Below are 15,125 nucleotides of genomic sequence, written 5' to 3'. Positions count from 1 at the left end.
ATTTCAAACCATTTCCTAGTATTTCTTTCTTCATTAATTTTTATTTTAATATTTTTAAGTATGAGAATTTTTTGTTGTTTTCATCTTCTTTTTAATATTAGAAACTTAATGGTTTTGAATTTGGTTTTAGAAATTTTGTAAATTATGAATTCTGTTAAAAATTTGACTCATCGGTTGTGTTTTTTTTTTGGAAATTTGGAATCCCTGCGGCGGTGTTTATTAATAAACTTATTTTAAACGTATTTTCGGTCTTCATTGGAAAGTGTAAATGTCTGTTAATTATTCTCACTTAAGTTTGTTTTATGAAAGAAAAATTTGGTTTTATAAATTAAGAATTGAACTAAATCGAATATAATTAATCTTAAGCAATGAAATAGTGTAGAAATTAAACAAAGATAATCTTTCAAGATCTAAAATATAAGCCTGAACTCAAATACGCCAAACTTGCAAATATTTTGAGAAGTTTTTCATTTAACGTCGATTTTTTTTAAATTTTTCTTAAATTTCATTAATTAAAACAGATAGAAAATTAAAAGAAAAAAACTTTTAATTAAAAAGGAAACCAATTATAAAACATATTTTTTATGTCAGGGACATGCTCTGAACGCAATTATGCTCATATTTCAATTGTGTATGTGCATGAAAACGCAAAAAAAGAAGTTGATAAATTAAACAACATTTCAACTTTAGCACACACACCTTAAAAACTCCAAAAATAATAGAAAAATAAAACTTCAACCTTAAACAAAAAAAACGTACTTAAATCAAATAAAAATTGACCCACCCTCTATGTAAAAATAAAGAAATATAAAATATAAATACAAAAATAAAAGTAATTGCTCACCCGTGGATAAATTTAAACGTTTCCGTGCATCACGCTTAGGATACAAGAATTGTTGCAATGCCTGGGCATTGGATTGGGCACACTTTTTGACATTAATTGAGCCAAAATTGTGATGGGTTTTTAGGCCGGGCGGTCGATAACGTGCACTCTTTGCACTGTTTGTTGGTGTGAAATTCAACGAGTTTTGTGATTTCGATGAAATGGGCGTCGAAGTGGCTGACACACCTGATGCCAGAGCAGACGTTGAACTTGCTGTGGCGGCTGCACCCAGGCCCAAAGAGCTGGATGGGGATGTAGTTGTTTGGTTGGCGGTGGTGGGTAGACGTGGCAATGAATTTGTTGTGGACATTTGGGCCACACCAATAAGACTGCGTGGCAATGTTGAACGCGTGCCGACAAATGCCTCGCAATCATCAGAAGACGAAGTATCGGTTTCATAAATAGCATCTGGTACGCTAGAACGTCTGGCGTCCTTGGAATCATTGGATGATAACCAAGGCTTTGCTGGCGACGATTCCAAAACGTGATGATGTTCATCACCTCCGCCAATGCTGCCACAGGAACGCACACGATCCAGTTGTTCACGACTTAGACTTTTGTGATTGAACAACAAATCTCCTGCCGAACGGCGCTTTGCAACGGCCAAAGCGGACGCAGACGATGAGTTGTCACGGTCGAGTTGAGATAATTTAGTTCTGGAGTCACCATTAGCCAGTAATGCTGATTCAAAACTGCCGCGCCATGAGAAGCGCTCATAATCGCTAGCCACTCCACACTCTTCGCCGGCGGTATCGCTAACACCGCTGCTAGACTGATGGTGATGTGGTCGATTGTGGACAGCTGCATGGTGAATGTTATTTCCGCTGCTGCCCGTGCTGTTGCTGCTCGTAGCAGTCATAGATGTGGTAGAGTCTAATAAAAGGTCGTGTGATTTACTGCGCGCCAAATTGTAGGCCTCATCTTGTGGGTAATTACTGGAACGTGTTGCTGGATAGATGTGTTGGGCATGTGATGGATGTAAATACTGTGAACTTCTCGTATAATTTGATGCTTTTTCTTCTGTAGGTGTATCCTCTTCATCTTCGGTGGTGGTAGCTGATATTTTAGCTTGCAGACGTTTGTGCTGATTACGTTGAGCAGGCATAGGGGAGTTAGTACCATGGGTATCATTGCCACTACTAACTTCATGCATTAAGGCTACTAATCGTGTGCCAATATGTTGCATTACCCTAGCAAATAGTTGGGGAGATCTTTCAGCACTTCGTGTGCTGCCTGTGGAAATACGATCTTCCTCAACTACGGCCGCACTATCATCTGCATTCTTCAGACTACCACCACCGTTAACACTTTCTGTTGTTTGTGGTTCAACTATGTCTGTCGGCAGTTCTAAATTTGTATTGGCACTATCTACTGCCATTTTGGAAAAAGAAGCGACCAGTTTTTGATATACTAATGCTGTATCGGGATTTGATGTTCGTGGATCATCTAGTAAACCACCATCTCCACGGTCGCCCTCTTCATCCACCTCAAACTTATTTATTATCTGTTGGCAACTTGCGGATATTTGTTGTTTAAGTTCATTGCGTCTCTGGCTACTGCCTTCCAAATCAGAGCTGGTGTAATCGGACGAATCATAGGAATCAGACCAAGTATCTTCACTACTCAAGTACTCAACAATTTCACGAACTTGTTCATCGTTTATACCCGGCACCGTTTTCATAAGTCGCGTTAACTCATTTTCGAAATATGCGAATGTGGTCGGACGCGATTTCATACGACGTACCGATATAGGTGTTGTTTGATTTGGTGTAGTGGATTTCGAATTACTGGCCGAACCCTGTTGAGCATTAGCTGTAGCCACCACCAATGTTTTGAAGAATTGACGCATTTTGCACATCATTAAATTGGTTTCTTCATCCGAACTCCAGTTATTAAAACTGTCTTTGCGTACCAAGTTCGTATTGGAACTAGTTGTTGGAGTTGTTAATAGTTTGCTATTGTCTGAGGATGTTGCGGAATTAAAGGAGTCTGTTATTGTACTTAAACGTAATGCAGGTATGGGTGGTTGGATCTTTTCATTATCTTCTTTAATTTGTTCTAAAATAGTGGGAGATTTAGTGCGGGCATGATGAGAAGTGGAGGCACCTTCACTTTCAGGTGATTTTAATAAATCGTCATTACTTCCCACAAATCCACTATCGCGGCTATGGTGTTGTTGCTTCTTAGCTTGGGAGCTGCTAATGGAACCAGGAGTAGGCGTGCGACATTCAAGACTATTCTTGTTACTCTCCTCTAGTGAGGTGTCGTGTAATTTTTTCTCGTCTAAAGAATCATGGCGTTTCCGCAATTGCTTTTTACGTTTCATGGTATCTGTGCCATCAGAAGTTCTTTCACTAGCACTGCTGTTGTGGATAACAGTCTCATCACAATTTTCCGATTCAGAGGAGTCTATAATATCTTGTGTAGTCGCAGGCATTAGTGTATTTTCTAGGCTGTCATTATTTTGAGAATCAACCAGTAGATTATCTAAAGAAGAATTATGAGATCGTGGTGTAGTTCTGGCTCTCACTAGACGTTTTCTTCTTTGACTAGGACTTGGATGTCCCTCACTATCACTACCCACACTGCCACTTTCATCGGAATCATTATTCTCATTGGAATTGAAGCCCATTAGAATGAAATATTTCTCCAAACGAGAAGAAGCCAAGTCTGCTGCTTGGTTTACATCATTGAGAGGTTCATCAGGCGTATTCATAGAATCCAAACCTTCTGAACAAACACTACTCACTTCTGAGGCAGTATCTTCATGAGTATCTATGGAAGTCATAACTTTACCATCACCAAGGCCAAAGAAGAAATACTTCTCTAATTCTGAAGCTGAGAGCCGATGATGATGTTGCAAAGTTCTCTGACGTCTTCTCTCCAAATCATCCAATTCTTCTTCATCTGTTTGACTTCTAAGCGAGGCCACCTCACTTTCCTCGCAACTTTCCTCTACTATGGTGTGTAGGGTAAAATCAATGGCAGTGCGATGATACCCTCTCAATTCCTCCTCGCGATCATGAAACATGCCCATTGTGTGAGGGTCGTCGCCATCTTCAGAATCGGTACAAGTGGGTGTAGTGTCATCTTCTTCTCCATCTTCGTCAACCGCATGACCCTCATCGACACCATCTCCATGTTCACTGAGTTCCTCCACCCAGGAATCATCATCGGCTAGACCATCTTCCAAAATAACCGGAGGTATTTTAGTACACTTCTTAATTGTCACATTTGAATCGTCAACATATTCCTCATAACTATCATAATCGTTATCATCATTATTTGTTATACGTTGATCTCTTAGTAGATCTACCGATAGTAATGACGTATTCGCAATTTCTTGTTCTATCTTGTCGTTGTTTGCACTTGTTTTATCTTTGTGGTGAGAGGATGTTTTAAATTGAGTGGTGGGTGATGATTCATCGTTGTTGTTATTGTTATAAACACTTGAGTTTGTTGATATTTTAGACATTTGTTTTAGATTTTCACTTGTTTTTGCACTATTAACACTATTTATTTGATCATTTTCATTGACATTATCATTATCGTTATCATCATTATTATTACTATTTTCATTATTACTAGTATGAGATTTTTCTATATGATTTTCACTATTAACACGTGCCCTAACGTCACTTTCATTCGGTTGTTGCGCGAGCTCTTGATCTTTTGTAATCATTATCAAACTACGATATTTGGCGGATAAAGTATTTGGCGAACTATTTACGTGTGTACTGCGATACTTTGTTGGCGTTACAATCGATGATTTCGTACTAACAATATTCACATTTGTTACATCCGAGATCTCATTAGGATCGTCACTTGTAGAACTCGTTGCACTCGATGATAATTGCTGAGAACTATTAAGTAGGTTATTTTTGGATGCAGAATGATTAAAACCAAAGACGTCGTCGTCGTCTTCGTTGTGGTAAACGTTAACGACTTCGTCGACAACGTCGTCGTCGGCGTCCACGTCGCTGCTGTTTTCGTTAAGGTCTTGATAATAGTCGTCGTAGTACGATTCTGTTTTATCTTTATTGTATTCCACTTTATTATTATTTTCGTTATTTATATTAAAATATTGTTTTTGCTGGTGTTGATTTTGATTGAAGTATTTTATCGCAGATGGTTCACTTGTTTTTGTTTGTATAAAATGTTGTGGTTTTTGTTGTTGCAATTTACGTATCGCACCCAAGTTACCGTAATCATTTGGCGTTTTTAAATCGTCATAGTATGATGATTGCATTAAACGATGGTCGTTGTCTCCCCGTTTACCGTGTGTTTCGTTTAACATTTCATTTTCAACTGCTTGTAACGAAGTATACTCTGCACGTATAACTTTACTATACGACGGCATATTGATCTCTGAGCACGAAAACTCTTTGCTCACCTGTGAAGTTAACGACATCAATGGTTCGCTACTCTTCTCTTTAACATCAGAAACTACCTGTTGTTCATAGTTGTATTTTAATTTTTGTTGTGATTGTGTTTCTTCTATTATTTCTTCACTACCTGCAGAGGGAAGATTAGCAGTAGTTTCTAATGAGTCCATAAAATATTCTGTGAAATTGGTAGAAACGGGAGAGGCCGGAGAAGTAGTGGAAAAAGAATAACCGTCAAGTATAAGTTCATTTATTTTGCACGCTTCGTTGATTTGTTGTTGTTCTGGTTTATTGCTCAATTCTCTTAAACTTCGTTTAGAAGCAGCTGCTCTGGTTAGTTGCTGTTGTTGTCCCTCTTCGTTATATGTTTTAGTTACCTGTTCGTTAAATGTTTTACAGGTATATCTACCACTACTCGTTTCAGATTTACTACCACCATTAGCACCACTACTGCTGCTGTTGTTGTCAGTGTTATTAATGTTTGATGTTTTTGTTAGTTTGTTTTGATTTTTCTTCACTTCACATTTACTTTCGTCATCATTATGAAGTTGGCTTTTGTTTTCATAAACAATAGCACATTTATCGTCATCATCCACCCCTTCAACTTCCCCTTCTGAAAGAACATATTCTGGTCGATCGCCATCATCAGCATTCACGTAACGTACATAGTTGACTTTAAAATCTTCTATGGAGTCACGTTTTACCGAGGAAAAGTTTTCATGTGCTGTGACAAAGACCATGTTGAAGTCGGTATCGTAGACGTCATGTTTGAAGCTGGAAATTGTAGTAGTTGTAGAAGTAGTCGATTCTGACAGTAATTTATCTTTATTGTTGTGTTTTGTTGTTGCTGTTGGCTTCATGACAGGTATTTCCACTTTTTCTAGCTCATATTTCAATTTCATGTAGTCGGTTTTTGTTGTTGCTGGAAACATTGATGACGAACAATAAGAAGAAGACGTTAAGCAGTCGTTTAGAACATTTTCATTATTGTTTTTATTTTCTTTTGTTATTGTTTGCGTTGATGTAAGTGTTACATTACCGGTTTTAGGTTTATTTTTAGTTTCCATCATAGAACATATATTAAGCAATTTTTCTTCCAAAGCCTTCGCCTCCTCCTCTTCTCTTGCCTTAGGAACATTGTCAGTATTATTTTGTAATGTTAAGGAAACCTTTGGAATGCTTTCATTATGTTTAGTATATTTTTGTAATTTCTCTTGTTCAGCAGTCAATGGGCATGAGGTTTGGTTTGTGCCAGCCAAGTCATATAAATGGTCCTGGTTAATTTCATCCACACCACGTTTCAGTTTCTGCAATTTTATTTCCAGTTCGGAATTTTGTTTGGTCAGAGCCAACAAACGATTCACATCATTGGAGATGCTATGCAATTCCTCGCAAGCTTCATCCACAACCAAATCCGTAGAAGGCGATGATGATGTTGATTGTTGTTGCTGTTGCATTTTATCAGTTTGTTGCTGCTGTTTATAGTCAACGGCCGTAATCAGTGAAGCATGTTTGGCAACACGCGTTGCATTCGAATGCTCTAATTGCTCGTGCTGTTCATTTAATAAACAGAAATTTTGTTTAGTATATGGTTGCAAAGGCACCAGTATGTTTTGTTGTTTTTCACTTGCCACTTTCTGACTAACTATGCCATGATCATTATCAACATTATCATTTAAATCGTATAAATTTTCCTCTGTATTTAGCAGGCTAATTTTTTGCAAAACAACACCCCCATTGTTGTCGTCGTCTGTTTGACCGCCAACGACAAAAATACAATTGGCAATTTCTTCGCGCGAAGTGCGAACATACAATGATCTACATTCACTTTCATCTTCATCGTTTTCTCCTACGTTCTCTCCTTCATGCGATTCATTATCAGTACGATGATTATCATTTTGATCATTTTCTAGCGAACAATTAGCGTCACGTTTGCAATCATGGGCACTTGAATCACTACAGCTGTCACTCTCATGCAACGAATCGCGTATTTCTTTTATTTCAATATTGTTGTCACTGTCTTCGTTGAGTAATTTTATGCACCGCAATACCACACCACAATGGGTTCTTTCAGTATCGGTATCATTGTCGGAGGAGTCATCCAAATTTGCCTCCGACGAGGATTGAGTGCACGAATCACTTGTATAGCCAGGCGAACCGTTACGTTTATGTGATTTACGATTTACCACAAAGACTTTGGCGAAATGTTTTTTACGCGGTCTTCGATCGGCTACATTACCAGTATCATCAGTATCTACGGACTCGGAACTCGACGCACTCATATCACTATCACTGTCACTAACGCTATCACTTTGGCGTTCTTCTGCCTCGTTGGAGGAGCAGTTAGGGGTAGAATTGTTGGAATTTCCATTACTTTCATCATTGATAATATTATAGGAGCGATTAACGCTTTTTGTAGTTCGTTTTTTCTTTACAGCTTTTTTGTTGCGTTCCTTAGCCTGTCTCTCTTCTACTACCTCCTCTTGCTCGTCCCCTGTTTGAGAATTTTCCGATGATGTGGCGTCATCATCTTCACTGTGTGATTTCGATTCTGAATCGGTTGACAGGAAATTTCTTTCACTCTGTAAGTAACCATCATCGTTGTCTTCTTCGTCGTCAGACTTTATTTGATTTGGGTTCTTTATCATGTTTTTTATTTTATTTTTAGATAATTTTCTTATCGCTTCTGTTTCAGTTGTTGTGGTATTATTGCTAGTGCTGCTGCTACGTTTACTAAAGCTAGTGGACACGGCCGCCGCTTGCACCACCGTTGCGTTTGGCGATTTTCCAACGACTGCAGGTTGTATAGACTTTTGTGTACTTAATGTTGTTAACACAATTGCTGGGGTAGTAGTAGTAGTTGTTGTTGTTGGTACTGGTGCTGTTAATGTTGTAAATAATGTAGTACTTTTTGTCTGGTTTTTCACATTTTCTTCAAAAGCTTGTTCTGCAGTTGCAACGGCAGCAGTGGTTTTACAACTTTTCTTCTTCTTGGTTTGCCTCTTTACATCAGCCAATAACAACAACTGGTAGTCGCCACCAGCGTCATAATCATCTGTGCAAATAGATTTTTTCGTTTTATTGCTGGGCAAACAAGTTTTTACCGGCTTTACAGCTTTTTCATTACATTCATCATCATCACCATCAACATCATTATCGTAGTGGAAGTTGCCGTCGTCATTATGTTTAACATCATAACTAACGATAACATTATCATTATGGGCTTCTTGTTGTTGTTTTGTTAACAATAATAACTGTTTTTCATTGCCACCTCGTTTCTTTATATCCAATTGATCTGAGAGCAAGGTTTCATTGCTATTTGTTCCCTCATACGTTTTTATAGTATGTTGCTCTTTTTGTAATATTAACGATGGCGATGATGATAATGATGTTGATGGCAGTGGTAGTGGTGGTGTCGTTCTCTTTGTTATTTCGTTTGTTTTAGTTGTTGGTTCTTTAATTATTAATTTAGTTGGCAGCTGTTGTTGCTGTTTGTCTGCTGTGTTGTTAGCCAAAGCTGTTTGTTTATCTCTAGTTTTAGCCGTATTGTTGGACTTTGTTAAATTTGTGGTAGTGTGCGTGGTTGTGATGGTGTTGTTTTTGTTGCTATTCGTACAACTATTAGCTTTATTCAAATTGAAAACTTGTTTATTCTCTACTTCTAAATCACTATTTTCAATAGATTTTTTGTTAATTTTTATAATGTTATCCGAATTCTCGTCGTTTGTTTTTGGCATGAACAAATTGTCAGTTTGTCTATATGATTTGTTGTTATCAATTGAATTTATTGGATGAATTTGTTTTTTGTTTGTATTGAAAAGTGTTTCATTATCAAATGGTTCACTGTCCCGTACGCGTTCCCGTACCACGTCCCCGTGTCTAATGTCGTGCTCACGTATATCCGTTTGACTTGAAGTACGACTTGAACCCAACGAAGGTTTGGTATCAACTAACAACGCTGAGGTATGGTGAGCTGGAATACAGCTAAAACCACAGTCATCGATAACATTGTATTCATTCAATGCCTTATGTTGTTGCTGCTGCTTCGAGTGCTGCTGATAGAAGTGGTGGTGGTTTTGTTTTTGTTCGTCTTCATCTACAGTTGCTGGTATAGTGTGCAGGGAATGTCTTTTGGTAACATATGTTTTATCAGTTGATTGCTTGTTGAGGTGGTTGTTCAACGGCAGTTGATGGTGGTGGTTATGTTCCAGTTGATTCACACCAGCCGTAAGCTTTTCAACATTTAATAAGGTTTCCAAGCTACCGCCGGTAGTGGTGTTTGTGCCATAACCGGAAGAGGTGGAACAGTGAGACTGAGTCATGCCCACTAGAGAATAAGTGGATGAACTTAAATCGGGGGCCGATGACTTGAAATTATTATCCAATTTATGTGCGGCCAATTTCTGATATGTGGCCGCCACCGCTGCAGCAGCGGCAGCCTGAAGATTAGAAGAGCTGGCTGAAGAATTGGGTAAATTGCTCTGGGCTGTAGACCAAAGTTTTTGCAAAGAAGCACACAAATTGTTCCCATCATTATCATGTCCCAAAGCCTGCAATTGTGGTGACAAATCATTGGCATTCCAATAAGGATAGGCCGACATTGGTACAGGAATAGGTACCGGTACTGGAATGGGCACATATTGGGGTTGTAATGTAGGACTAGCTAAAATATTCTCTTGTTTTTGATTTACTTTTGTACCTCCACAACTACAAGCCTCTGTTAAATGACTATTTCGTGGTGAACTGTGACGATGTTTGGCATAGTGGTGATGGTGGTGATGTTGTTCCTTGCTCAAAAGTCTAGTCTTTATTCTAGTCTTCATGGTCATTTGTGGTTGACTGCGTGAAGTAGTCGAAGACCTCGTCAAATAGCCATCCGAACTAGAACTTTCACCCTGCATTAAGAGTTCCTCATCGGTGCCGGTATCACTTTCTCTTACACGAGGACACGTTATCAATTGTTTACGATACATTAAGGGCGACTCCATGGGTGAAGCTGTGCTATCGCTAGACTTAAACTCTCTAGACTGACGTCTCCTCGCAACTAAGGGAGAACCACAGGGTGAATAGAGCACATGTTTGGTAATACTGGTGCTAATCATAGACGGTTCAAAGTAGTCCCAATCGCAGTCGTCTATAGCGATACTACTGCAATTGTGTGTGGAAGAGGAAGTGGTCGAACTACTGTCTTCAAACTCTTCCTCATCACGACACGATGAGGAATCGGTGGAATTAATAAACACCAATTTGAATTCATCCGCTTCCATATTGTATTGAGCGTGATTGATTGTTATCGATTTGAATTCCAATTCCGAAGATGTTTCCATGGTATCGTACGCATCTGTAGGGGATACAGTGAATAGGTTTCGAAGTTTATTAAATGTTTCATTTTCACAGTTGTTCCATTTACATTACCCAACACCTTTATCATTTTTCTATTTATATATTTTTAAATGCTATGTTACTGATTATAAACATAAACCGGGTTAGTATTTTATTTTAAATATCAAATGCACCATACACCATGTTGTGAAGATAACGATACTGCGAGACTATAATTGATATGGGAAATTTTGTTTTTTTATCATATACAAAATTACGCCCACAATTTAATGTCTCATTTTTTTATAAGTTTTATCCATGAATTGTTATGCTTTTGTAAATAATGAATTAAAAGCAACCAATGAATCCGTATACCAAACAATTTGTTAATGAGTTGTTAAATAATTTAAAATACTATTTGTTAATTAATTGTTATGAAGATTAATACAAGTTTGCCAAATGTAGAGGAAAATGTTTTTGTGGAGTAAATTTGTTTTACTTAATATTTTCTTAAAATATTAAAACTTTTTATATAAAATAACACTGTGATACAAAAGTGAAGAAAAATAAAATGCAGGCGTTCTCATATACCAATTCTATTTCGTTATAGTCCATAGAGTACGAATATATTTTTAGTTTTCCCCTATCACTTCGTTAATTTACTTTTTAAGAGCAAAAGATGCGAAAAGAGCCATTTTTGAAGTTTTAAATTTGAAAAATCATAAGTTTAGTAGTTTTCATCCGATTTTTAAATCTGATATTTTTTTAATGATACAAGTGTTGCCTTTTAATCCAAGAAAAGAAATCCAAAATTTATAGTCACTCTTTTTTGCTCTACTTTGACCAAGAGGCAGTGAGTTCATCTTTTATTACTTTCCTGAAGAATCTCATAAAGGAAGGTTTCTAAAACTTGTTATTTCATAAAAATATATGAAAAACTGGATGATTTATGCCAATTTTGTATAAAAATGTTTATAAACATTTTTTAAACTTGTTACAAAGAAAACCAGAAACATGAACGTTTTTGTATGGAAGAAATATGCTATATTTTTATAAAACTTAGCACAACTCATAACCTTTTTCATCGATTATCATAAATTGACCATCATTGGAAACCCAACTTTTGTGCCTTTTTTCAAATGTAATAAAAGCTAAAGTTACTGCTTCATGGCCAACTTAGAGCAGTATGAAAATTAAAAATTGTGAAAAAAGTGTGAGTTTTTTTACTTAAATGGCCGTAAACAAGACATTAATCATAAATTTTGGATTTATTTTTTTGGGTTGAAAGACAACACTTGTATCTTTAAAACAAAATATCCAATTTGAAAATCGGTTGCAAACTACCATAAATATATTTTTTTAAAGTTAATACTTCAAAAGTAGCTCTTTTTCACATTTTTTGCTCTTAAAAAGGAACTAAACGAAGTGATCGGGAAAAATTAAAAATATATTCCTACACTATGGACTATAACGAAATGGAATTGGTATATGAGAACCCCTGCATTTTTTTTTGCTGTATCACTGTGGTATTAAGTAAATAAATATGTAAATTGATTAGTAGTTATTTTAATTAAAATTCAATTTGAAATTTAAAAAAAATTAAAAATTATTATAAGATACATTACACACATATGTGTCAAACTGTATTTAAGTGTTTTCAGAATACAAATATTCCAAATTAAAATTAAAAAAAAAAAAATAATAATAATATATTTGCACGTGGAAATTTTGATTTTTTAATATTTAAGACTACCTGAAATGTTATTAGAAATGTTATTTAGAAAGTAAAAACTATTATATTTTCATGAAAACCAATTAATTTCAAAATCTAATTAGAAAAATTTCAAGTCTTTCAATTACCAAACAGTAACTATTTAAATCGATTTCATACAGTTCCATACAAAGTTCATACAATAAAAATTAAAATTGATTTAAAAAGTTTAAAAATATCACAAGTATGAAATATGAGTTAGATTTTTTAAATTATGAAAATTGTAGTAAATCCAACCTTTTCTAATTATACACAAATATGTACTTAAGTGATCATTAGGGTGCCCCATGGACGACATTAATGTACGAATATCTCTTAATTTTTTATTTTTTCTCGGACGCATCGTATTAATGTACTTAATACGAGAAAAATTAACATAGATAAAATAAATTCAAAACGTAATTAAAAATCCTGATCTTAATACAATATATAAAGAAATTGTCAACAATCTTTTCAAAATGGGTATTAAAAATCTCTTTTTGGGCTTTTCTGAAAAACGACATGTAATAGACCTAATGCAAACAATTGTTGAAATATTTTTTTGATTAAGCTAAAAATTACGACAATTTTGACACCTATTTCGATAAAAAGACAATATAAAATGGCTCTCAAACCCACTGCAAAATCATTTTAGAGATCTAGATCTACATTTGTACTCATTTCAAATAAAAGGTATATTCTCGGGACACTCTAACGATCATACTTAGTGTTGAGTAAAATTATGTTAAGTTCTTGTCTTTAATTGGGTTTGATTTCCTTTAGAAACACTTTTAAATGAACGCACAAGAGTTTCGATGGAGATCTAGATGTATATTCTCGAATATTATGTAGTATTTATCATCATTTCAAACTAAATGACTAACAGCAACTAGTCCCATAACTGGTTCTTTGGGGACAGTCATATGTCGGAATTTAAAGAATTAATATTGTTTTAGGTTGGAACTAATGCACTTAAGGCAGGGTAGAATCCAGTTCAAGCGTTTGGGAGGGTACTATACGTTTGTGCTGATGTTTGCAACACACAAAAATATTGGTTCTATACCCACCTTAAATTGTCATTCTGAATCATTTTTGGAGTCGATTAAGATATGTCCGTCTCTCGGGCTGGCTGGCTGTATGTCCATGTAAACTTTGTGCGCAAGGTACATGCCGCAATTTTCAAGATAATTTGATGAAATTTGGACCTATTGTGGGGCTTTACATGTTTTACATGACAGACAGGCGGATATGGCTAAATCGATTTAGAAATACGATTGGTATATTTTTGAGTGTTATAGACGCCTGCACAAACGCATGATACTCTCCCCACTATAACTTTTTTGGAAGTCAATAAAATAAATACTAAAAAATTCACTTAGTGCTACTTTTGAAGTGGTCATAAATGTAATTCTTCTGGAAGTACTTTGTTTTATTTTTGCTGGGTTAGTAACCAAATTAAGGAGCAATAACAAGTACCGAGACAACCACTAATAATAATTTTACTTATAAATTCAATCATTTAAAACAAATGACACAAATTTCCCGCTTTACTATTATACTCTTATCATTGATTTGAAGCGAATAAAATTCTTTAATTTAAAATAATTAAATTCTACAAAACTAAATGTATCATTTAAATAAACAAAAAGAAATATGTAAAATTTTATTTTCATATTGTCTTTAACACACTTTGATTGTTATCAAAACCTAATGGATTTAAATGACTTAAAATAAAAACTAACATTCTAAGCATCATTAAACTTTAAAATAGACACAAATATCTAAAATCTCTTCAACAACCTAAAATTCCAAGAATTGCAAATCCTTATATGAGTCTTGTGTGTATCGGGCGACAAACTATTAAAATTTCATTTAAAAGGGATGAGCAGCACAAAGTGAAAGAATAAATAATAAAATGAAATAAAATAAATCCAAAAATAAAACTAAAATTAAAAACAAACAATAACAAACTAAAGGTGAATATGGTATTAAAATTAAAGTATGTGTGTGTGTGTGAATTTGTTGGTAGTAGATAAAAATTAAATCTCCAAAGATTTCAAACAAACCAACCGGCATAAAAATAATCATAAAAATCATATATTGAAATAAATACGCATATTTGTATGTATGTGTGTGTGAGAAGAAAACCTTTTATAACTTAGATACAAACATCTGTAACTGTGATATCACAAAGGACAGCAATGCTATTATTATATTTATAGTAAAAGTTACAGTTAAATGTATTAACTTAGTTACAGGTAAATACTTCCACTACTACTACTACAACTACTACTTAAATATTTAGCATTACTTTGTGTGTTTATGTATTAGGGTAAAACCATCATAAAAAACAACAACAATAAACAAGACATCTACATTTACTACTTTAATAAACATAAGTAAATAAAATATCTTGTAGACACATACATACGTATGTATAAGATATACAAAAGTTTATAGTAGTTAGTGGGTGTTTATGCCCAATGTTGCATGTAAAAAAATGTTAAAAAAGAAATCGCAAATGAAAATAAAAATGTAGAGGGAATACCATTCGTACATGTCTGGGAAATCATTTTTTTTGTTTGTTTTATAACTTTTAACAGCATTAAATTACAAAATGTATTTTGAACAAACGTACACATATGCATGTAAGTATTTAGCATTTGAATATTACACAAGAAATTATGAATGAAATAAATCTGAGCAAAACAAAAATAATAAAAGTAGTTTTTCAACAGATTACAATATTTAATATATATATATATATATATATTTAGTTGTAAGT

The 15,125-nt window shown here is 35.0% G+C and overlaps 1 protein-coding gene across 3 annotated transcripts in view; it reads right to left on the bottom strand.

The window, feature by feature from the left end:
- LOC111679321 (serine-rich adhesin for platelets) overlaps positions 1–15,125 on the bottom strand; it is a 143,561-nt gene that overhangs the window by 17,544 nt on the left and 110,892 nt on the right. For 2 of the 3 annotated variants that reach the window (XM_046948328.1, XM_046948329.1), the window contains one exon: positions 845–10,609. The exons of the other annotated variant lie outside the window; for it this stretch is intronic. In XM_046948328.1, coding sequence (XP_046804284.1) covers positions 845–10,609 — 9,765 coding nt within the window. The remainder of the gene's footprint in view (positions 1–844; positions 10,610–15,125) is intronic. 3 annotated transcript variants of the gene reach the window in all.

Source organism: Lucilia cuprina, chromosome 4 (assembly GCF_022045245.1).
Source record: "Lucilia cuprina isolate Lc7/37 chromosome 4, ASM2204524v1, whole genome shotgun sequence".
Taxonomy (NCBI): domain Eukaryota; kingdom Metazoa; phylum Arthropoda; class Insecta; order Diptera; family Calliphoridae; genus Lucilia; species Lucilia cuprina.
The sequence above is the reverse complement of the archived record's forward strand: the minus strand, read 5'-3'. Positions and strand labels throughout refer to the sequence as shown.